Raw genomic sequence first — 26,426 nt, forward strand, 5'->3', positions numbered from 1 at the left:
CATGGTGTAGAGTGGTATACACACAGTGTGGATTATTTTGGCAAATCGGGTCACCTCTTTGGGTTAACACAATAATACCTCTACAAATATCTCTTCTTTCTGATGGCTTCAGTGGGAAAGAACCACTCAAGTGGTTTTGTCTATGTCCAAAATCTTCTAGAATCATAGCTGCTTGACCTTCTTGATTTATTTAAGACCCAAAGTTTCCTAATATGAACATTGTTCCACCATGGAGTTTCTAAATATATAGAAACAGATACTTTGTTTCCTACCATCTTGACTTCCAGAGGCAGATGGAAGGACAGTATCAATGAACCCCTTGCAAAAGGTCTGTTGAGTATAGAGTCAATAGTTTCTTGGAAAGGAAGTAATGCTCAAAGCAGAGTTGGTTTTATATGGGGACTGAACAATGTGAGGTAGGGTTTTTGTCAGAGTTGCACCAGTAAATGTTTTTAAATAACCATATAATTTTGAGTTTGATAGTGTGAGCTGATATCTTTTTCTCTTGTGCAGTCTAAAAGTCCCACGTGATTGAAAGTAGGAGATTTTTCTGATATTAACTCTCTTTAACTATGCAGTTAAGCACATGCTATTCTGATTTAAAATAGGCTTCTAAAGATAAAGAACACTTTGGTCCTCCACAAAAAGCCTGAGACCTGTGATACCAGCCCACTAGGTGTGCTGGCTGGGAGCCTATGCTTGTTCACTAAGTTCCTGTGCTTTCTAGGCTCTCAGTTTGCTTATTGTCTTCAAGGCAGCTACTGGCAAGTCTGGGCTCTGGATGGGCTGTAGCCCCCATATTTCCATTAGGATTAGCACATTAGTCATCTGAGCAGCATCTTAATTTTTGATAATTTTCATTTGTTAATGAAATTGGGGGGGGGGGGGGGGGAGGGGAGCAGGGAAAAAATAAAATCCTCCATATACCTTTGTTGTCATCTAGCTGTTCCCATCACTACCACCAGTGGTTCCAACATCTACAACAGCTGTAGAAATCTGTTCAGTTCTGAAGATCTGTTGAAATATTTTAAGAGAAAAACAGCCTCAGATATTACAGTTCCTTGATTAAAAGCATGGGTTAACAAATTTTTAGAAGAATCATCCCTCTTCATGGAGAGAAGGAACCTGCTTGCTGTCACTGTATCTCTTTCTGACTATAATGGGTCTGGCCAAGCCCCCCAGCAGCCCTCCCAGCGCTGTGCTTGTACTGGTGACTGGAAAGGTGGTGATAACACACCAGTGCCCTGACTGCTGCTGGGCAGGGTTCACAGGGCATCAAGGCTGCCTCTCCAACCCCCCACCGCCTCTCACCAGTAGGCTGGGGGTGGGCAGTATCTTGGGAGGGGACACAGCCAGGACAGCTGACCCAAAGTGACTGATGGGATATTTCATACCATATGATGTCTGCTGAGATATAAAAGCTGAGAGAAAGGGGGAGGAAGGGGGCATTAATTATTTATGGTGTTTGTTTTCTGGAGCAGCCACTGGGTGTACTGAATCCCTGCTTCCCAGGAAGTGGCCAAACATCGCCTACTGATGGGAAGTAGAGAATAACATCTTTTTTTTCCTTTCCTTCTGTATGTGCAACTTTTGCAATTGCTTTCATCAAACTGCCTTTATCTTGACCAACAAGGTTTTCTCCATCTTATTTTCTGACCCCACCCCAGTTCTGCTGAGAAGGGGAGTGATAGAGGGGCTTGGTGGACACCTAGTGTCAAACCGATGTCAACCCACCACACTGACATCTGTTCTAGTGGGCAGAGACTTGTGGCTGGTGATCAGCAAGCAACATTTTTAAGTTACCTCAGTTACCATCGTAACTGTTTCAGTGGAAGTAAACTAATGACAAGTCATGGCTGATTAAATAAAATGAAAAGTAGTCTATAACTCAGTGAGCTTAAGATGGCCTCTAAAGAGTGGGAATTTCTATTCAAACCATAGGAAATTGTTGCCACCTTAGCAAGGAACATGCTAAGGTCTCAGCTTCAGCCTCCCTGAAGATCATGTGAAAGTTATTGCCATTAAGGGAATTTTAACAATATTGTAAAAATATTTTAACCAAGAATCATGAAATTCTGAGTTGCTTTAGCAACAGGGAAATGTGAAACTCTTAGGTTGATAACACATTGAGACTTGAGACAAAATTAAGGGTTGCCAAATGTATAAGCAGGTTAAGTGGAAGGACAGAATACTGTGAAGAAAAATGAAAGTTTTGGGGAACTGACCGTATTTACCCCAGCATAATAAAGGTTAAAAAAAATATTACTGTTGTTTTTTAAATACATCAAAAGGAAACAAAGGAAAGGTTTTAAGATTTAAAGGGGCCTTATCACAAGAAGAAATCTAGAATGTATATCCAGTATCAGTCTATGTTGCTATGGCTATTTAAATAGCACAAGCAACATAGACTTGAAAATAGAGGAAAATTTCTAGGACTTAAAGCAGTGAGGTTACATGCAGCCTCACAGCAATCCTTCCTCATTCCCATATGTGGGTTTTTTTTTCTGCAGTACACAATGTACTATCAAAGAAATGGAAAAATTCTTTTAACTCTGGGTGCTCGCAACTGGATTTGAGGTGCTGTCTTTCCCTAATGCTTATTTAAAAAAAAGTTGTTGGGATAGGTTTTGTTTGGTTGGGTTTTGTTGGAGTTTTCTTTGTTGTTGTTGAGTTTTTTTTCCAGGTAAGTGTGCTGGTATTTTTTGTATACAAAAAGCTATGCTCAGACACATGTATATATTGAGAAGCTCATCTTCCTGCATGCCTAATACCCATAATGTGGCAGTAACCCAAATGCCCCATAAACTCTTTCTAAAGTTGCAGATATGAAGTGAGCAATTACGGTTATGCAGGTCCAGCAAGAAAATGAAAATGGCAGACATGAATACTGATTAAAGTTAGATGTTTATGGTGCTAGTATGGATGTTGTTAGCATGATGAGGATTGTGCCTTTAATAATAGCTAGCTTTCAAGGAATAAAGCTTCTGGGTTGCACTAGGTCAGTGATAGATCATCTGGGAGCATGATTTTTCCTTTAGTGATGGCAGCAAAATATTAAGTGATACAGGTCCCTGCCTCTTTTAGGCTTGGTGGACCCACCAGCACAGGTTTGTGTAAAATTTATTTTGATTTCTAAATGACAGAATGTAAGGGAAATTGATGAACTGGCAAACCTATTGATAAAAGAATAGTAGGGCATTTGCAAATAATATGGATTCAGAAGCAAGAAAGACAGTAAATTAGGGCTGAAATGTGATTTCAGTGATTGAGTATAGAATGAGAGGTAGCATGAGAAACAGAAAAGGGGCAAACCCCCAGAGAAATCTCTAAAACTGCAACTGTGAAACAAATGCAGATATCCCTCAAGATACTGACATTTGTCTGGCTTCTCTTCAGTACCATGCCCCATTCTGTACAGAAGTAGATGAATTTAAGGCGTTTATTTCTTGCCAGGCATGCATGAACTGCAGTTCGAGAGTCATGGCAATCAAGAAACATCTTCATTATGTTTAGGAGGTTATACTTTTGCATTTCCTTAAAACTTCCACTGTTCAAGTGCTGGGGAGAATTCGAAACTTCAGTTTAAGGGTTTTATCCGTCTTCATACATCTATATTGATATAACATCACTGAAAATAATATTCTTGTGGTTGTTTTGGCTCAGTCCACCATTTTAATTTCTTGAATGTCTTGTTGCTGTGATGGTTGCCTTGATAAAACTCTTATACATCTATAACATAATCTTTTTTCTTCTGTATTCTTATGCTTTCAAGTTTTTCTGAGTGCAGTCAAACTGTGATAAGTAAGCCTTGTTATAATTCTGCAAAAAAAAATAAATTGTTGAAACTGAAAGACTGTTGGTGTCAAGTGGCAATGTGTTCCACAACGCAGGGTTGTTTTTTTTAGTTCTGTACATATTTTCACTTCTAAACCTATCTTCACCATTTGTTGGTGTTTCTTTCTTTAAAAAATAAAAATTACATTGGTGCTGTCATTTGAAAAAGCAGAAATTGATTTCATTTTTGTACTGAAAAAGCTTTTGGGCAACTGCCAAATTACTACTGATTATGAGCTAGGCTTTTTCTCCTTAATAGTTTTCACAAGCAAAAATATTCTGTGCTTGAAGAGTTTGACAGATGTCAGTGGAACATTAGATGTAATTTGTATCACTATATCCTTTGAAAGTTAAGAAGCCTGGAGGTTTTGGATTAAAATTACAGTGAAACATTGAGGCTTTGAGATGAAGCATCAGTGATCATAGCTGCTGTTATTGCTAACAATACAAATGGCTACATGAGCTTTAAAACAAGTTCCCGTTTTCACAGTTTTGTGAGTTTGAAGCTCCAGGATCATGGAAAAATAATTCTGTATAGTTGGAGTTATTCTGAAAAAATAGTATATTTCTCTGTTAGAATGTCAGAGGTTGCTATTTGAAAATATATGACCCTGTCTTTTCTACTTTCTGTTTGTGATTTTTTTAATATTATTTTATTTTTTAATATACTAAAACAGCCTTAGTTACTTCCCTGTAAATTTTATGGTTCATTGGAGGTCAGATACATGTTCTCACTTCCACATGTGGCACGATATTTTGAGAGTGAAAAGACAGGCATTGCATGAAGCTAAATATGTTTCTCTGGATTCTTACATTCTCCCTTTTTGATCATAATATTTGAAACACTATCCACTTTCAGGGCAAAGTTCAGTGTGAGTCATGGTTATAAGTGTTATATTCTAAGATTAATATTTACAATGCATATTCTTTTGTTCTAGGCAGATAGTTCCCTTTTCATTAATAGTGACTTAATTCCTGATTTTTCATGTTTGTTTATAAATATCCATCTTTATTCTGACTTTAACATTTAAAAATTAGAAATATTTGGATTTTTGCTCTTTTTTTCTTGTATCTGGTTGCATTTCTGATGGTCTTTGTTTTTCTGTGCATTTTTTTCTGTGGTTATCTGTCTGAACTATATTGTTACCATTTTCTGGCACACATTGGTAATATGTATAGCTAGCAAATGGAAGAAATACAGAAAATACTACCCCATCTTCAGGACATAGATATTGATGGAACAGGTACTATAATATTACTTTCTGTCCTTTTCATCCACTTTTAGATTATTATTTGAGTGCAAACCTAATTCTAAAATTAATTAGTGTTTAAAAGAAAATATTTTGGGAAGAAAAATTCATATCTTCTTTTAGTAGAATTGCCAGCTTCTAGATTTGAAAACAGTAGACACACAAAATGGTCACTATCCCTTCAGCGCTTCTGCCAGGCAGGTCCCTGAGCTGAGAACACTGCTGCATTTTCAATTTGTAGGGCAAATGGGGGACAGCAAGGAAACAAGGTTAACTTCCAGACTAGCAGGATTGTGCACAGGGGCTGTGACGAAATGAGTAGGAAAGATGTAAGATTGCTAAATTTGGAAATTAGAAAAGGTAAATTTGTTCTGGGACTGCAGTATGAGAAACACTAAATTTAAGACTTTGATGGTCAAAACATGTGGAAGCTGAATTTTTTTCTTTCTTTCTGTAAAGTTGCATTACATAGTTGTGTGTATTGCAGCTATGATAAGCATTCAGTTGCCCTTGCTGTTCATGTGCTGTAAACTTGTCTGGGTACCCTTTATTAATGCTTGACATAGTGGATCTAGATAAATAGAGAAGTTCTGTATTTTTCATTCTTCCTGGACAAACATTGAAGTGTAGACACTGTAGGTGCTTTCCTTATCACAGTTTTACTCAAAGGGACTGAAATTTATATGAAATATTAACTGTTCCTATAGGAAAAAAAATCAAACAAGATAGCTGAGATAACAGTGAAGCATCCATTTTAAAGTGTGTGTAGGACTCCACGAGAGTAAAAGAGCAGAAAAATATGTTCTTGCCTGCAGAAGCTGAACAACTTCAGAAGACAAACAGAAGAAAGCAAAGAAATTTCTGCTTCCTCTGGTAGATGGTTCAAGGTCAGCTGAATATTGATTTTAGAGAGACTAGGAGAAATACATGAATCTCAAAACCTCTGCCCTAGCACTTCAGCATACAGTTACTTTTCTCCGTAAGCACAGAATAGAGGTAGGTTAGGGATAGTAGAGTCTAGGCTGTCAGGCATATGGAAGTATGGAATTGTTTGTTGGACTTGAATAGAAAGTTTTCTAATCGCTCACTTGGTTTGGTTTTGGGGATTTTTTTGTAAGCTATTAGACATCTGATGAACCTCACAGTATCTGCAGTCTCTATGTTTTATACCAGAACAAAGTGTGTATGAGTGTGATGGCACAAGCCCATAAAAATGCAGTCTAACAACATGGTCTAACACTTGGATAAAAGAAAAAAAAAAAAATGTTTTTTCTTAGCCTCTTGCTGTTTACCTTAAAGTGATATCTGAAATTACCAATACACTGTGCATCTTTATATAAGATTTCTATATGAGATTTCTTCCTGATGTAATTTTGAGCTTCTTAGTGGGTTTGATAAATGTACTACGCTGGAAATAACTGCTAGTCCTATGAAACAAATATATGAAGATACTGTTTTATCCTTAGCATAATTAATGATATATATTAATTTCAGTTACAGTCTTTTGTAAACCCAAGAGAAGTGGATTCAATTTATTTCCTAGGCATATACTCTCTACCACCTAGGACTACGAAATGTAATAGTGTATGTACATTTGTATGGTTTCAAATTTACTACTTCTTCTGTTCTAAAGATTGCAATTTAAAAATAGATTTAAAAAATGTTCTTGTAAGAAGGAGATTCAAAGCTGTTTTCCTTGGAAATTCAGGGAGAACTCCAGAGCCTGATTATTGTAGTGTAGCTATTCTTCCCCAGGCTTTTAGGCTTCTGACCCCCATCACTGAGATACACCTGCCTTGATGCTGAACTTGTGGATTCTTCAGCAGCTTGCCAGGCAGACAGGCAGATATGGGTAGATTCCTGACAGTGCATCTGGGTCTTGTCTTGATGAATCTGCATTTAGTCAGAAAAGTCCCAACCAGCCCTAAGAATAACACATTTCAGAGCAAATCATCACTGATTTGAGACCTGTGCTTCAAAACTGTGCAGGAATGTTAGCACCATGTTAAGGTGTGTCATTTGCAAAGGCTTCTATTTTTCATTGCCTTATGAAGGGGAGAGTCTAATAAAGAAATTTTTTTTATTTTTTTTTTATGTCTTCATGGCTGGATACAACCAGTCTTGGCTGCAAGCCAGCACTAGGCTGTAAATAGTGCAGCCTATGTTAGGAAAGCATCATATCTCTGCAGATTTCCCTTGTTTTTCATCTGGTTTGCAGTAGAGTCAAATTAGAAACATAATCACCTGTTTTTGCCAGTAAATATGACGCTAGACCTCTGAGGAGTCAGCACACGTTCAATGACAATACTCAGACTGTACTATTAAGTAAAAGAAATCTGCACTACCTCTGTTCCCAACATTCATATCTAGGACACAGAGAATGTAGTTATTTTGTAGTGGGTTGACCTTGGCTGGCTGCCAGGTGCCCACCAAGCGGCTCTCTCACTCCCCCCTCCTCAGCAGGACAGAGGGAGAAATATGATGAAAAGCCCATGGGTCAAGATAAGGACAGGGCAATTGCTCATAAATTACTGAAACAGGCAAAACAGATTTGTCATGGGATAACTAGTAAGAAGGTAGGAGAGTGAGAAATAAAAACAAAACTGAATTCACCTTCCTCCTGCTTTCTTCCCAGGCCCAACTTCACTCCCAGCTCTTCTCCCAAGCAGCAGAGGGGGGCAGGGAATGAGGGTTACAGTCAGTTCATAACACTTCCTCCTCATGCTCTTCCCCTGCTCCAGCATGGGGTCCCTCCTGCTGTACACGGTCCTTCATGAACTTCTCCAGTGTGGATCCTTTCCACAGGCTGCAGTTCTTCATGAACTGCCCCAGCGTGGGTCCCTTCCATGGAGTGCTGTCCTTCAGGAATGGACTACTCCGGCGTGGTTCCCCTGTGGGGTCACAGGCCCTGCCAGCAAACCTGCTCCTGCAGAGCCTCCTCTCCACAGCTGCAGCTCCTGCCAGGAGCCGGCTCCAACATGGGCTCTCCACAGGCTGCAGCTCACCTGAGGGCATGTCCACCTGTAGTGGAATGGGGTCCTGCGTGCTCTGCAGGGTGGATATCTGCTCCACCATGGTCCTCCATGGGCTGCTGAGGCAGGGGGACAGATAGCCTGTGCCACCATGGTCTTCTCTAAGTGCTGCAGAGGGGTCTACTCTGGTGCCTGGAGGACCTCCTCCCGCTCCTTCTTTCACCATGTCTGCAGGGCTGTTTCTCATTTTTGCTCACTCCTCCCTATCACATGCTGCTGTCAGCATTTTTACTGTATCTTAAATGTGTTTTCGTAGAGGCACTACCAACATTGCTGATGGCCTCAGCCTTGGCCAGCAACGGGTCTGTCTTGGAGCCGGCTGGCACTGGCTCTGTCAGACTTGGGGGAAGCTTCTAGCAGCTTCTCACAGAAGGTGCTCCCTTAGACCCTCTACTACTATAACCTTGCCATGCAATATGCTATGCCAATACATATATGAAGCAATATTTTGTGAAGGAATTGTTAGCAAATAAGCAAGTTTAAGATAATCCTGTGTAATTGTTTATCATTTATTTTGTGTCTCTTCTTTCATTATTTTTTTATTACTGGGTCTAGTAGTATTAAGGCTCGTGGGTTTTAAGCACATCTATTTACTTTGCTTATCACTCACTCAAACTCCTAATGCTTTCAGTCTGTTCTTCTGGCAGGTACTGGGATGTTACAGACTCAGTAGTAATATGTCAGTAAAGAAGTACATAGCTGGTGGACTTCTAGATTGTTTCCTTTTTTCCATTATTTTTCCCATTTAAAATTTTTCTGTGAAAAAAACCCAGAAAATACAATAACTTAACTTATACATATTGTGTTTGGGCACATTTCTACTTCTTTCCCTCTGGGATTGTGTAATATTCCATCTGTTTTCCACAACTTCGCTAACACTGGAGTAGAATCCAACTATCAACTGAGATAAAGAGTTCTCATCTACATGGAATGTAGGTCAAATCTTCTGGGATTTAAGAATATGTATCACCCTGTAAAATTACATGACTTCTGTGGTTCCTGACCTCTCCTGAGAATAACGTACATTTAGTGACAGCAAAAAAATCCTGACAGTAATTTATAGATTGAATTTGGAGTATTGACAGATGATGTATGGCTAGTTGATCCTAAGGAGAGTTCAGTGAATAACATGACAATTTACTGCTCCAAACCCAAAACACCCGATCTATTTTTCATTCTTTGTCACTATTCAGCTTGCATCGCATTACATGTAGCTACCTACAGTGTTAAAAGTTATATGGGACTGTTAGTAGGTTAACTGTTTCAAGCCTTTTGAAACACTTTTGTCACTGAATGAAGGCAAGCTGAGAAGAACAGCATGTGTAAATGAGCACAGAAAGTTTTGTGTGCTGCTAAGGTGTGCTTAACCACATATTCAGCATGGGATATTCTACTTCTTGTAGTCTAGTCATGAAAATTTTGGACAAATCTCTGCACGTTTTAAAAAAAAAACACCCACCAAACAAAACAACCACAAACTACAAAAAAACCCACCCAAAGATCAATATTTGATGTCCACTGTACATCTATCTTCATAACATTTGGAGAGGTTTCTAGAAGTTACTGCCAATGTGAATGTTGCTATCAGCATTAACCCAGCCCTGCTGAACAATCCGAATGGAACTGCAGTCAGGGGGATTCGTAAAGCTTATACATTTGCATTTCACAGCTGGCTAGCAGTGAGAACTAAAGCAATTCCTAAGACTGAACCATGTTTGGGACTACTGCAGTTATATAGTGATAGGCAAAGATTTATGTGACCTCTGACCCGATGCTCTTGTGAGATTTCTAGTTGTCCCAGCTTCCATACCTGCAAAGCAAAGTTGCTTAATGCACTGTCACAGCCCATTCCGTTTTTTTTTAATCCCTTTGGCAATATTTAATGGGAAAACGTATTGAACTATGGCCTACCTTTAAGAACATAAATAAATTTTAGGTAGAAATAACTACATTTCAGTAATTCATATTGTTGATTTTTCCTGTGTTTTTGAAAAGAGTACAACATCTATTATTTATGTCCTCCAAATAAAAATAGAAAATGTACTCCCTTCAGAAAAGTACAAAAAGCTTTCCAGTAAGTAATTACAGCCTCTTAACCTCTGAGAACTAGCACACAAAACAATCTCTTTACCTGGAGAAGCATCCAGTCCTTTTGTGAATTGTATAGAGTATGACATTTGTGTTTTAAATTATCAACTTCTTCCCAGTAGTTATGCATTGGTGTTAACAGTAGTCTTATCAAGACTGTATTTTCTGAGAGTAGTCTAGCATTATTGAGACCAGCTTCAATTATTTGAGATTTAACTAGAGTAGTTCATTGATCTCCAAAAATAGGGTTCCAGTTACAAACATGCAAACATACAAACTTTCATAAAATGGTCCCATTTATGCATAAAATTTATCCCAAAAAGATTCCCAGATTTCAGGTAGATATGAAAATGAATCACAAATATGCCAGTGACCAGAGATTTCAGTTTCTAAATAGTGTATTCCCAGACAACTGAGATTCCCCTGTTTACAGTGATTGATAACCCTGCGATTAAGTTTCAAGCAAGTCAGCATTAGATCTCTCAAAGAGAGATCTTGTCCTTTTCCTTGGTAAATAAATAAGAATGTTTTCTTGAATGGATTATACTCTGTGAATAGTTTCTCTGTCAGTTTGGGACATTCAGCCTTAAATTCTCTGGAGATCTTACACTAAATCTTTTCTTTTTTTTATTTCAAATAAGGAAATTCAGTCTAAGGCCAAGAAGCAAATTGTGCTTCATACACCCAAAGAAGCTTAATTTAAAAGAAAAGCTTGATCAGTCAAAATTGGTGCTTCTCTTAATGTAGTTTTAAAGGAGAATGGTTTTTAAAAGTGGCCCAAAGTGCACTGCTTTTCGTCACATCAATATGGTATCAATTGCAATTCAGTCTTTTCTATATGAAGATTGCACTGAAACAGGAAAATGTGAACATATTTTCTGAAACTGCAGTTCAGGTACATTCATACAATGTTTCTGTAACTTGTACAGAAAAATGAACCTTTGAGGTCTAAAAAAGCTTTTTTTTTTTTTTTTTCAATTTCTCTCCTAAAACATGGCTGCTTTTAAAGTTTTGTTTTAAGCAATTCCAGCTGCTTCCAACTGCTACTAAACCTGCTTTGCAAGTTAATCTGAGGGTAAAACTGAATTTAATCTATAGAAAAAACATGAGGGAATCTCTTGAATGCAGATGCATTTAAGTTTTTAATATTTATATGGTTAAATCTGGTTTTCAATTTTAATTGGCTTTGAAATCTATAGAATATTATAGATTTATGCAAATAAGGAAAGTAAGGTATTAATGATGGCAAATATATTACTTTTCTCCCTCCTGCTGAAAAAGCTAGCATTGGTATGAATATTTTATATAAAAATATAAAAAAAATTGTGCTCTTATTTGGGAAAAATTTTGAATTTTTGCTTTAGATTCAGTTCTTACTAATTTTTAATTATTCCAGAAAGCAGAATAAACATTATATTAGGTTTAAGCTTTGCAGGTGTTTGGAGGATCAGACTTGGAATACTGTTTGATAGGTTTTGGTGACCAGTTTAGTTTTGGTGACAGTTCAGTGCATCCTTTCAAGCAAGTTTTGGATTGCATCATATTTGATGGATTTATTTTTTTTCTTCATTCAAATTGAGTGAACACTCATATCAATTCTTCATGCCAAAGTGAAGACAAAATTAACACTTCTGTCCACAAAAGTAATGTAAATATTTCCAAGCTGTATTAATGCTTTGCTTGTAACAATGCACTCATACAGTGTTCTGGCAGGTGTTAGGGGTTTAAGCTTTACATTTAGCAAAATCTTTATAACATGTGCTAGTCTTTTGATGTCTTATGAAGATTTGAGCCTTACTTTGAAGTGAAAGCTGTATATTAATCAGAATTATGAGGACTCTTGGCCTGCTTCTAAATGATAGAAAACTAGATCTGTTTTCTTCCTGGAAAGCTGTACATTTTGAAAATATGGGACATATCTTAGTTTTTCCATGTTTCTGTCTGTATCTGGACTTAATGTTGCAATGAATTTTTTTGAAAACTGCAGCAGCATAGAGTTGTCAGCAACTCTTATGAGACTATTGGGTAGCATTAAGGAGTGATTAGCTTGCATGTTTTTAGTCATGTAAGGTAAATTTGAAAAACTAATCTCAACTTCCTCGTTTGTTTTTAAAACCAAGCCTTTCCTTAAAAAGTGTGTGTAATTCTAAAGTTATTATACTATATGTATTATATAATACTATATTATATATAGTATAATATATAATACTATATTATATATTATATAAAGTATAATACTGTTATTTTTATATTAATGAAATCATATAAACTGGTCTATTATGAAACACCATTTGTTTCTAAACTGGACATAGTCAAAAATACTCCTGAGTTTAGGAGAAAAAAGTAGGTCTATTGGCTAACTGAAAAATTTAGCAAACTTAGAATTAATGAAGTGGAAAAGGGAACCAAGTCTGTCAGCAAGGAGATCATTTAATCATCTTCCAGATAAGAACAATGGCTCACTGATACATATTATCTCAGTTTCAACAAATGGGAAGTACTTTGTAAAGTGTCCCCCAAAGATAGCTCCTTGGACTGCTGTTGGAAAATAGTCAACTCCATTTCAAAATGGTACTTGCTCAGTAACAGAACAAATTTAACTGTTTCTTTAGAAATGTCTTCACTGGCCAAACTTCTCAGTAGCTTAGCATTTTGTTTCAATTTCAGGGGGAATCAGTCCTGTAACTGAAGTTTAAACTGAAGTTTTTATTCCATAAATAAATAATGAAGTCAATATTACAGCTGTTTTTTCTGCCTAGATTTTGTTATGGATAATTTTGACTGGACCTAGAAATTGAAATAATGAGATTAGAGAATGTGCTGTGGCCATATAAAATAAATACGGGTAATAAATATAAAATGAATGAAAATTTGAATGTGCTAATGGACAGGCCTCTAGATAATTAAGCTAACCTATTTAGAGAAGACAGGACTGTGTAAGGTAAACCTGTAAACATTAGTCCAGTAAGAATGATAAATGTCTTACTGTGTAGCTTCTGCTTTATATTCTAAATATCAATGATCTTACCAAGATAAATTTGCTTGAATGTGCAAGGAAGTGAGCCTAAACTTTGCTATAGCTTACAGCCACCTCACTGAAAATATGAGAAGTGAATTAAACAGGTGTCTGACATTTATCTCCTCAACTCTGTCTAGTGATGGGAAATGAATTAATGCAGGGAACTCAAAAAGCCAATGTTATTTCAAAATGTTTTTTCTCACTTGACAGTGTGAATCTTTTTCAAGTGTAGTACAATGTCCATGATAACTATGTGATTGAGGAAGCAATGCTCCCAGCATATGTCACCAGATATAGTGGCACTGCCCCGTTAGTAATTTCTGTCCTTGCTGCTGTTAACTCATCATCAATAGAGTACAAGTCAGCATTATTCAGATATGTAACTTCTCTGTATTACATTTGTCTAATGAATTCCAATGTGTTCTGAGTATAACTAGTTTTGATTCCACATGGTATTTCATATTGACAGTTACGCTTTTTGCTGAGAAGTGTCTATTATTTATCTATAGAAGTGTAACTTAGATGAAAATGTAGTTTACTGCGGGTAAGGACCAACTGAAAAGAAATTCTAAAAATCATATGCATCATTAATTAGTCCTTCAGATGCAATGCCCTGCTATCCATTTCTTGATATCTGGACATTTCCTTGGATTCATAGCCTATAAAAAACGTGCCATTTTAGTAAAATGTAGACAGAAGTATATTAAAAAATAATAGTGTAAGTCAACGATCTAAGTGAAAAGGCCTAATATCTTGATTTTTAAGGCTTTATTTTTAAGATCTATGATCATTCTATGAGAAAATTGAGTAGGAAGAAGTTGGAGAAAAAGTTGTATGTTTCTGCATGTGATTATGTCAAACTACTTTACAGGCAGTTTGTATCTGCATGCACGCTAAATTAAGAAAATTGTGGTAGCCCGTTAATTATGAGGTTTTAAATAATTCTAATTTGGTAAGGTCATCACATTTATAATTTTATTCTCCTTTGTGAATCAAATAGATGACATGTAAAAAACATTTATGTAAGCTGATGAAGATTTATTATGAATTCTGAAAAGTATTGTCTTTAATGGAATCTTGAAGAAAACCTACAAATTTATAACTCTGAGTATATGTAAAAACTTTCATTCAAATTTGATCTTTATACTTATAAGCATTATACATATATTTGTCAGTGTAGACCTTGGACTTCATAAAGGATCAAATCAAGGGAGTAAAAGAAGATGCCAATTTTTCTGATATAAACAGAAAGGGTTTCTCTCTTTCTAGCTCAGTAAAGCATTACTCCTCCAAAATGTCACTATCATTTATATAATAAGTTTCTTTCATTCATGCTTCAAACTACTATATTACACTATTAGTTTTGGGCATGGAAACTGATCCATTACTTTTGAAAGTTATAAAGATTCTATGCAAAGATATATGTTAGGTTTTATTGTGAAAATGTGAAGAATACTAAGTGTCTGCCTGCCCTTATCTGACTCAAAAGAAAGAAGAAAATTATGCATTTAGCTGCTTTTTGTGATTTGGCTGCTATTATGATCTCATCATAACACTGTGATCCTGTGTTATGTTAAAAAGCCCTGATGTGAAATTCATATGTTTACGAGTAAGTCAGGAAACCCCTGTTTACACTCACAAATTCAAAAGGTTATTTATTTTTACATTTTTTAAGGCAGTAGAGCTTTTAGGAGTACGCCACAATTTCCAAGCAGAAAGAAGAATAACATTCAAGTCATTTTCTCATTTAAAAGCATTAATGCAGAAAATAGGGGAAAACATATGACAGCCTATATATTGTAATTTTGCCCATTTATTGAGTGTGCTGATGGTGCTGGGTAACTCCTTTTTTAATGGAAGCAATTGATTTCCTCATCCCTACTCTTAATTCATTTACGTTTATAATTTGTTGTCTTGCTTGTTCTCTCCATTAAAAGATAGCCAGGGAGAATGTGGATTTGAATTTTGTTTAGTTCATGAGACATCCCGAAAAGGACATTTGCCTGGAGTCCAAGTAAGGAACACAGAAGGCAACCAGTCTTTGCTAGTGTATTAATCCAACCCTTCCATAAAGGAAAGGATGTTTATCCTCTGCCCTCCAGTACTGTCTGTGTTTATAAATCAGTTCACAAGTAAGCTGTAAGTGGGCAAGTGATCACCAGTGTGCATAAATTACTGCTACATCTTCAGATACTGTTTTTCACTGCAATCAGCACCCCTGATTTACAAACCTAGGTCCTAATCTTCCTGTGCAGTTCCCACTTTATAGGATTCAAAAAATTAAATTTAAACATTCTTTATACTTTCATGATGAGTTGTTTACTCTTAAATAAGGATTTGAAGTAAAACAGTCTTTCATCAGTGACTCTCCAGTTAACGTGGCCTTAAGCCATCATTCAGCAGAGTTCTTGAAGTTTCAAATGATTGGATTTTGGTATATTCTGTAAGATTGCTTTCATCAAGACTTACTCTGATTTTCTTGGAGGAAAATTACACATAATTGAGGTTGAATTTATTTGCTGTATTCCTGGTTCAGCAAAGGATGTAGTTCTGCTGTACTGAATCTTAGAAGTGTTCCACTGAAATAAATATAAAAATATTTTAAAATCTCATTAGTTAATGAAAATTGGGATTCTAAGTTTCAACTTTAAGCAGACTGCCTTTTCACAGGCAACCATACGTGCCTCTTACTTAAGATCATCTTGGTAGAGATAACAGTAGTGTATATCGGAAACCAGGAATCTAAAATGGCATCATTTCAATACAATTTTATTTTAGGAGATTAGTATTTACAGAAGGTTTGCCTGACCGGAAAAGGTCTGTTTTCATAGACATTCAAAGAATGTCTATTTTCCTAGAACATTTTCTAGTTGAAATAATATTTGCATGTATCAAATATAGGGATCCGTTTCATCCTGAGAAAAAGAGATACAAGTGTAAAATGAGAATAAGAAATGTGAAAAACTCATAATAAAAATCAATCCCTTTTGGGTTTAATTCTGTAGATATGAAATTTGAGACAGGCATTTCTCATTATATTTCCCTAGATGCTAACTCTAGACTATGAACTGTTAAGATTTTTTTTTCAGTATCACCACATCAAAATCCACCAAGAGTTAAGTAGAAGACACGCAGTCATCTCTACCTAATACTTTGTTTTTTTCTGAGAGAAAAGTTTTATGCAACTGAAAATCAAGTAGAGCACATACCACGTTATGTTCTTGCAGATTATTTCAGTCAGAAGTTGTCTGTAATTGCTTTGAATGACTTTCTTTGTGCTTTATTTTGTCATAAAATACTCTTGTTAACTCTAGTAGTAGAACAAATTCACAGCATTACAAGACTAGTTTTAGGATTTGGGGAAAAATGCTGTATCTCATGGGCAATGGAAGCACAATAAGAAAAAGATTAGTCTTTGATTAGGTTTGTTATTCTGAAGTGGTATATAGCATCATGCAGGAAAGGTTTCCTAGAGTCTGCAACATCGTAAGGGGGCAACACTAACACTGCCCTCCGTGCTCAGCCAAAATAGGACAATGTTTAATAAATCTAAGTATTCACAGCTGTAAGTCTTGCTTCAGTCAGACATGTTTAGCCAAAGAAAGGAAGAAAGGGAGATTGCAAGGACTTCATAGTCTGCTAGTCATTGTCTGCTTCTATTGGTATAATGCAGAAGCTATTCAGATGGCTGGAGTGAGTGTCATATGGTCAAACACATAAGAGCAATGAAGCATATAGTGCCAATGCTACATATTTTTTTTCTTCTGTATATTGAAACTAGGCCTTGTCAGCTTGATTTTGTGTAGGAAAATAATGTTTTCAGAATTAATTACCTCATCTAACTCTTTTTCTGATCTTCAGGTGGCAAGATTTTAGTCAATAGGTCAAAGGTAAAACTGAATATTTAAGATACTAAAAAAAATAATGTGAAATTAACCTTAGGATTTGTACTAGTTTATTAGGTATGGATCCTCTTACTAAACCATAACTTAAACACTTGACAATGGGAGAGGAGCATACTTCATATTTATGAGAAGGTATTAAATTTCCCATGCATTTAAGAAAAGGCCCTATAACTTTTCCAAGAAGATTAAAAGTATTGTGGGAGTAGTCTAAATCTGAAATGTTACAAAATTTTTAAGCCAGAAAAATGCTGTTGCTAACTGCCAATCATGGGGTAGCTGCATAAGATGATGTGATAGCATCCTCTGTGTGTTATGTTACTGGTGACAGACCCTTTTTGACCGATCCTGCTTATGTCATTCCCACTACAGGCAAGCTGCCTGATGTTATTTTACTGTCGTGCCATTGTCATTTAATGTTAATAACTGTTGAAACAGGTATGGATTGACAGTCCTGGGGAACTGTCTAATTCCCATGCCAGATTCTTGTAACTAGCCTGTTAGTTTCAGAAAAGATGTAAATGTTTCTCCTACATTCAGGTAGGTTTATGTAATTATTACTTCGCACTTGAAAAAAGGTTTGAATTGAGAGTGAAAGTTTGCCAGAATATTTTTTAGTAATGATGCTCTATCAGCTCATTGTTGATCTGTTGGACATACAAATGCCTGATAAACATTTACGGTATAATGACAGTCACAAATCCCCAGCGTGAAATAGAAAACATGATTTGTAAAAATACCTATACATCTACCCTCAAGGACTAATTTATCCACTAAGTAACATTTTCTTCTTGGAATGGCTTCATTAATTTCTGTAGCACTAATCACTGAGTAAAGTGATACTCACCTTTTTTAATAGCAGAAATTGCCATCGACCTAAAGGAAAAAAAAAAAAAAAGTCGTACAGTTACAGTAGCACTAGTATTGAGCAAAGGAAATTGCTTTCTTGTAGACTATTTTTCTTCATTTTCCCATACATTCTCTATTTTTTAAACAAGTTAAGTGAGTTCTGTTTCTGTATGAAAACTACATTCTCAAGCATCATTTGCGATAGGGATACTTTTTTTCCCATTGCTTTAACTTTAGTTAGGGACTGCTAGTCAGCATTGCGGAGCATTTATTTTAGGGTTTGAGTGAAGGGTGCTCTTTCCCTGTAATGTTGCAATTGAAAGGAGGAGCAATGTAGGTAAGAGCAGATATTATGTGCAACTAAAGTCTATTTTAGGAAAACAGTTTAATAGACAGTAACATCATTATGATATTTTTTAAAAAATACTTTTATTGCCCTTAAAAGCATTCACTTAACATTGTGTTTATATTATGAACAGGGTAGTAGATGATTTTGTAGCTGAGTGCTCATTATTCAAGCTGGCACTTTTGATCAGACTTGCAGAAACGAAGGAGGTATTGTCAGGAAAATGTCAGTTTTCATATACCTTGATAACTACAGGGATGCACAGATGACTATTTGCAAATGCAGGTACATGCACAAATTAAAATTACCAGAACTCCCTTTGTGATGTATCTTGCAGCATTTTCAAATAAGTATGGATGATTTTTGGCAGAAATTTCAGTTTTAATTTTACTATACCTAGTAAATGTTGTTTGTAATTATTGTAATTAGCTGCACTATCCTTATGCCAACACAAATTTAAAATAGCAGATGATAAGAAAATGAGTTTATTTTTTTATAATACTTAGACTATATCTTCCCTTAGTTAAAAAAGTGCATTAGCACAATATACCAACAGTTAAAGAATATGTATTCGTATTCTGTAGTTATTCATTTAGCTCGATTTCTGCATTATTTAGTATTACCTTAAGAAAAAAAAAATGCTCAAATTGTACAGAGAAGGGTGGGAAAGTCATTAAACTGATGGTATATTTAGAAAAATAGCTGGAAATAGTTAAACATTAAGGGTCTTAATGGTGTTAAAAGGAAAAAGTGGCAATGACAAATTTTTGAGGAACTTGACTCACTGACTTTTTTTTTTGACAGAATATTGTCAGATTTCCTTTAAAATATTTTGTCACAGCTTGAATATAGAACATTTTCAATAAGTTAATGAAATTTAATAGTATATGTTGTTTTCTTTCATGCTTTTCCTTTGTGTTTTTGGTTCAGTGATTTACACTTAGGTAATAACAGGGCCCTCCACTCCAGGTGAAAGATCCAAAAATCACAGTTAAATAAAAAAACAAAAAAAATTTCCTTAGAGGTAGTATTAGTTGAAACACAAGCAAGAATTCTGTGTATGAGTCCCATATCTCATAAAATATCTCATAAAATATCTTGAAATATAATTGGTCAATTAAAAAATCATTTTAATAACCAAATTGTTTTCAGACTTGCAGCCCACTATCCCTGTTACTATCTAATTGAAAACAAGTTTTAGTCTACTTACAAATTTTCTGTTCTTTTAAACTGAATAGAACTTACGTCCCCTTCATTGCTTCCTATCTATCATTTACAAAAAATTGCCTAATTGATGCATAGTGTTAATCAGTAATACATGTTATTACCAAAATAAGCGCTATCCATATGTTCCTCTGAGCAGAGATAAGAAATAGCAACATTGCTTTATTTATATCTGTGTTTGAGTGTCTGTGATGTGCTCTAGTAAAAGTACCCTAAGTAGTGGAGTCAGTGTTAGATAACATTTAAAACATTTATCAAATAAAATCATGTTTGAATCATCAAAGGATGATATATATCCTGATAAAGGATATAGGGGTTTAAGGTATTATTGATTTTGATAACGAATTACATTCCTGCAGGCAATAGTGTTATTTGCTAGTGAAAAAAAAATGAAATTAAGTTGCTGTATATATTATATGTGGCACATCAGTCTTGTGGGAATTTTATCATATTTTTTCCTATTAACTTCTAATTAAGACTGGGTGATTTTTAGAAGAGATAAATTGTCACTTGTGACTTTTCTGCACCATCATTCTTTCTTGGTAGAGAATATCAGGTCTAAGGCCTACTAATCCAAACAGGAAAGATTCTTTGGTTTCGTTCAGAGTAAAAATATTCAGTTGGATTTGGACGTCATATAAAAGTCATTTAGAGGGAAGAAGAGTCAAACAATTTGTGCAGAAAATACATAAAATTATTTCAGAAATTAAGAAACTGACATTCTGGGTTTGGTTAGTTTGATATTAGGGAAAGCTCAAAGAGTGAGTTGTTTTGATTTGCACAAGGACAATGTTTGTTATCCCCTCTAATATTGCATACACGTTATTTCCAACTTAAATCCTTTGTCACATCACTTTATGTGGGCTGTGAGAAGGGGAAGAGGCAAACTTCCTCATCTTGTTTTAAACTTTAAGAGTTGCATAGAAATTGAGCCCTTTTTTAATGAATGTGGTAACTTGCTGCTGCTAGTGATGGAAGGGATCTGCTGGCATGGAAAGCACTGCCTTGCAGAGCAGGACGTGGCATTACTCAAGGAGGCAACAGCTGGACAGATCAGGAGTGGTCACCTCTTTTGGGCTCTATCCCAGGCTAGCGGTATTCGGCTGTGATGGCAGGCTCCTGTAGGATTGTGCAATATGATCACAGGAGGTAAATGTGAAAGAATGTGAAGTTGTCACGATCCAGAAGGTAGTTGATTTACTCCACATGTAGAATGCTTCCCAAATTAGGACTCTGAAAGTAATCCTGCCTCTAGCCTTAGAGACCTAGAGGATCACTAAGAACAGTGAAGTGAAATGTATCCGTATACCTGTATCTACGTCCCACCCCCCCGCCCACCCCCTGTAGAACATGATGTGTAACATGAACCGTTTAAAACCCTAAGTAGCAAAAGAGCTCTTTCACTATTACAAATTTGTATTTCTAACACCATTTGCCAATATTATTTCATCACCATTATTACATCAACAAACCCATTTATATTGCTGTGATATTACTTATTTGCAATGTACAACTGAAGTGGTTGGAGTAGATACAGTAACAGTTTAATCACCTTGGAACTGAAGTAGAAATTACATATGACTGCAGGCATGACCTAGAAGATCAGTTAAACTGCAGGAAAATACTGCCAATAATAAGGTAACACGTTTACAGATGAGTTCCCAGTAATATTTATTATGCAATAAACAATGCCTAATCAAGGTCTCCTATCCTTTTTGTATTTTATCTCACCTCATGACATTTGTATAGAAGTGTTTTATAATTGAATAATAGTAAAGATGAAAATGCAAGTATTTGGATTTTACTTATAGCTGTAAAAGCATGCTTTACAATTTATCATGCAGTCCAAGAATTCAGTTATCTTAAAAGGAAACTAAATTTTCCAATGACAAGTACAAGTTATGGCTAAACCCTCAGCATTTAGCACCAATAAATCTAATCTAGATGCATATAAAGAGAAGAATTTTGCTGTCAGTTTTTTATGACTTGGTTCTTCTGTAATTTTTCATCTATTTCAACATATGCATGTAATCAAAATAAAGAAGTAACAATACTATCACTGTTTTGTGACATGGTAGCTGCCATTCCTGAAGATTGCTACTATGACTAATGCATTTATGTAGTATAAATTACAATAAACAAATTGTTAAAATCATAAATAATATTTAATTTGTTATCCAGAAACACAAAACATTCTATAGACCTTTTACAAAAGAATGGTGAACTGCTTTATAGATGCACATGATGAAAGGCTTTGGCTTTGAAAGGGGATTCGCCTGCTCCTGAAGATTTCACATGTCTGTCAAGGAAAAGGTTGAAGGCAATTCCTTGCAAGTAAGCAACAGCTATTAGGATGCATTAGGTAAACCTGTCTTGCACAATATCCTCATACCCTTGACCTTTCAAACACATTTGTAGATAATGTTGATGCTTCTGACAGCAGACACAAATCTGTGGGAGGATATTTCGGTTCTGCATTGAAACTATATTTTCTGTACTATTAAGTTGATCGTTTTTTTAAGATACAAATTTTGAGTTATACAGTAATACAATGTGTGTTATAGCCTACACTTTGCAAAATATAGCCGTGACCTTATAATGCTCACAGTAAGATAAGTTTCTTCTGAGTGGCAGCTGGAGAATGGTCTAATCTGGGTCTAATCATCAATGTATGGCAGTGAAGAAGCAGCAGCTTAAATTAAACTGCCAGAGTCAAACACTCTGAAAGGCAGTTTCTGGATCCAAACTTTCAAGATCTAAATGTTCCTATAATAGAGAAAGGCAAGTGGATTGAGGAAATGAAAACAAAGATGCCCACAAGAAACAGTTTCCTATAACAATGCTTATGTTGTTTCCCCAAAAATCTATGGGAAATGTGGTGTGAGAATACATATAAATAGAACTTAGTGCTTTTACGTGAGTCCTGTTTTGAATATATATTGACATTAAACTGGATTTATGGAAATGCCAATGTGTTTTCATTTCTTCATAGTTTGTAGAATTGGAAAGGTTAGTTCAGTGTTTGTTTACCATCATCTCATTCTGCATTTCCAGAATGTACTCTTTCAGTCTGGGTGCAGGCACAATGAAAGTAAGTAATAAAATGCAGATTTTGTAAAATACGTAAAATACTACATCCTGACAACGCTCCAGGAAAAATTACAGAGTTTATACATTCTATCAGGATATATATTGTTCTGTGATACAGTTTAGGCAGAAAAGAAATTGTGAGAGGGAAGGGAACGAAACATGGGAGCACTGGACTAGATTTGCACTGTCACCTTTGTGCTACCACCAGTCTTTCTGCCCAGATTCCCCTGAGTTTATCTGTAGCTGGAAGCAGATGTTGGATGACTCAGTGGAAACCCTCCCTGGGGGGGCTTGATTTACTCAAGTGCTGGTGTGCTGCCCCCTACACCCTCTCTGCGTGCTGCCAGAACATGGCAGCATGTCTTGTGGTCCATTTTCATCATCTACCTGGCATGAAGCCCTCTCCATGGGAGGGTATAATTTATAAGGCATGGCTCTGGTCCAAGCGGCTTCATGAATATCCGAAGAAATGGCAAAAGCTGAAGGAGGGGAAGGGAAAACAGGAGGGAAACTTCATGCATGAACAGAAGATAAATTTTGGAGATAGGCTTTTAAACAAATTCATCCTACTTCTTTTAAAAGCCTGGAGTGTTTATTACTGTTCAGAGATAAACCTATTCTCTCCTTGCTTCCATCAAGGAGGCTGTACCTGTAGGAGCATAAAGGAACAGTACAATGTTACCTTAATATTTATTTCTCACATATGAAGTTAAATGTCATCTGGATGTTACTGACAGAATTTCTGTCCCTTACCACCAGAAGCTGAGGATGTTATGAGAAGAAAAACTTTGGATTTCTGTCCCCTGAGACAAAGATTGCATAAATTCAGGAATGGGAATCAAGGGGAAACCCCTTTGATAACAGCATTCTGAAGAAGCCCCCCAAACTGTTTGTACCTCTGTGACAACAGCCACATTTGGCTCTCAAAAATCCCAGAACAGGCTCGATCATTTGAGCTGCCTGCCTGAGAATTCAGTCTACTGATAGCTTACAATCAGAGAATTCAGTCTATAATCTGTTCCTGGATTATTCAAGACCCTGCAGAAAGGAGGGTATCCAAAGCGTTTTAGACACCTGGAATTGCATGCCTGTCTCCCTTTCTTGTCCAACAATTTTTTTTTGTCATGAGATCTATGCCTAACCAGATGAGAATTTGAGTACTGTACTAATTAGTCATGGAAAGATTTTTCTTGGATATAAATTTTCACTAATTACGATGAGTCATTATCACTACACACTTCAGGGCTTGCATTCAGTATTTTTCTCTCTCTCCGAATTTCAGCACTACATTTGAGAGATTGTCACGTAAGTATTTTCCAGTTGTTCCTAAAAATAGGAATGAAAAAACTGTGGCAGTTTAATAGAGACATTTCTAGATGCTTGGAGTCCCCCACTCCTAAAGATGATCAGGTGTACACTGACTGTGACAGTGGACACTCAGTGTGTGCTTGGTGCCAAGCCTGCTCTCCAGAAAGTTTCCCTGCGGTGAAGCCTATCCTATAATAAAAGGCAGACAGCCTAGTTGCATTATTTTTATTAGCTGTGGTTTCCCACTGTGTTGAATGCCAACTTCAGGTGTTGGTGGTTTGACAAATGCCAGGAATTTTGTGATGTTAAGTTTGGGAAGTGGATAGGATGTGGCTGGGTGTGGAGAGGGGTTGCTGTGCTTGGGGGGATTTTATCTCTTGGTAGACTGGCAGATCGGGAGCGCTACGATGTATGTCAGTGGGATGCAATGGAGGACTCAGGAAGTACTAGGAGGTTTTAAATTTTCACACGAATGTTCCAGCTAATGCCCAAATTGATCTGAGACCAAAAGAAGATGAACAAAACTGAAGAAATAAATTATTCAGGCAAACTTGACAGGCATAGCTGTTCCGTACAGCAGAGAAGGAAGTTTTTCATTTGAAGATCTTTTTATTACATTTTTTTTCCTTTGCTCCTAAAATATACTCTAGAACCTTTAGAAACAGAAAGTACTTTAATAGTTCAGATTCACCTAAAGAGCAGTAAATAATATTTCAGATATTATCTGTACTTTTTTTTAAATTGCATTTTCTCTTTCAAGAAGGCCTACTAGATATACTGTGTAGATAGATAGATAGATAGATAGATAGATAGATAGATAGATAGATAGATAGATATACTACCTTGAAAACTCATTACTTATTCCCCTTTTTTGTTAACTCCACCTCCTGTACCTGAATTTGAAAATGTAACATGCAGTCCTAATACTGTAAACCCTTTTGGGAGTTCATAAATCAAGGCAAAGAAATTAATGTGGAACTTTATGATAACAACTCATGTTTCAACAGAATTATGTTGTCATAAAGCTGGTCAGTAAGAATGTATTGATTTAGCTTCACACTTTTTTGAGTAAAATGTTAAAACAAACATTTTGTTTTTTCTGTTTTTCCAGAACTAGAGGCAGAGGAATGGTGCAAACATCTTTGCATGGAGTGTCTGGGAACCAGGCTCAATGACATAAGTCTTGGGGAACCAGATTTGTTGGCTGCTGGAGTCCAGAGAGAACAAAACGGTAAGTAACTTTGTAATTACTCTGAGATCAGTTCTTAGGTCATGTCCCATACTATCTTTCCTTGAATTTCTTGTTTGGAGAATTTTTACTATTAGCTAGAAGCACGTCATTAATAACTAAACATTTGGATGTGTTTTTGAGGCTTAGTTCTATTTTTCCTACAAATAAAGACGATTAAATTCTATGCCAAATAGCATACCTTGAGTGACTCCATGTCTTCATTGTGTTCACATTTTGCTGTCATGAGAGATGATACTATGACCCTCCTGGTTCTGGAAACAATGGCCTCTATGCAAAGGAACGAAACAGTGGCTGTTGTTCCACAGCCTTTAAAAGACAGTAATGAACATACAGACACTGCTTTGAACTGCAAGACACATATTTGCTTTAAACTCATACCTGTCTAGAAAAACGAAGTCAAGGTCATCTAAATGTTGTCAAATACGGGTGAAAAGGGCAATGATAGATGCTAGTCAGCACTAAGCATGAGCTTGTAAGTCTGATCTAAAGGCTCTTTGGAAAAAAATTTAGATTACATACACACAGAGGAAGGATGCTGGTGGATGGAATGTGCAATAAGAAAAGAAAATCTGTGATTAAACTGTCATTTAATTCCAATTAGTGAACATGAGGGCAACACAAAATGTTCTTATTTAGTCTTCTCTAAATTAGAGCTCTTGATTATTACTGTCTTGATGTTTATAAGAACCAATAGGTTTTAACAAAGTAATAAACCAAACTGCCTCAATGGTCATAAAATATCAAACCAACTATCATAAACAAAACTACATAATTAAATTATAGAATGAATAGCACTATATTGATTCTATTGTACTAATCTTGTAGAAGAGTCCAGACCTCTCTAATAACATAAAATATACTGAAATCTTTAAAAAATTTTGTTCAAATGTTAGACAAATTCAAGCATGATTTAAAAGAAGTTCAGATTTTTGCAAAGTTGTTTTCCTGCCATGAGACACAAAATTTAATATGTAATCTCAAACTATTTAACAAAAGGAGAACTACTAATGTTGTAGGAAACTGATAATGATCAGACACCACTCAAAGCATCCTATCTGCTGCATTATGTTCATAGGCTATAGGTATAAAATTCATATTCATGCTGTTGGAGAGAGAACTACGTGAGCAGGTGGAGCTCCTTCGCAACACAGAAGGGAATAGAACTTGTCAAGAGATTGTGATGTGAGCAGAAAACCAGCCTGAAGTTCCTCAGGCTCTTTCTGCAGCGAATT

At 36.0% G+C, this 26,426-nt stretch overlaps 1 protein-coding gene across 1 annotated transcript in view; it reads left to right on the forward strand.

The window, feature by feature from the left end:
* The window catches only part of DOK6 (docking protein 6), a 253,197-nt gene that overhangs the window by 129,013 nt on the left and 97,758 nt on the right, over window positions 1–26,426 (forward strand). Inside the window, exon 4 of the mRNA XM_055800751.1 lies at window positions 25,054–25,173. Within this exon, the coding sequence (XP_055656726.1) occupies window positions 25,054–25,173 (120 nt within the window). The remainder of the gene's footprint in view (window positions 1–25,053; window positions 25,174–26,426) is intronic.

Source organism: Falco peregrinus, chromosome 3, assembly GCF_023634155.1.
Source record: "Falco peregrinus isolate bFalPer1 chromosome 3, bFalPer1.pri, whole genome shotgun sequence".
In the NCBI taxonomy this organism is placed as follows: Eukaryota; Metazoa; Chordata; class Aves; order Falconiformes; family Falconidae; genus Falco; species Falco peregrinus.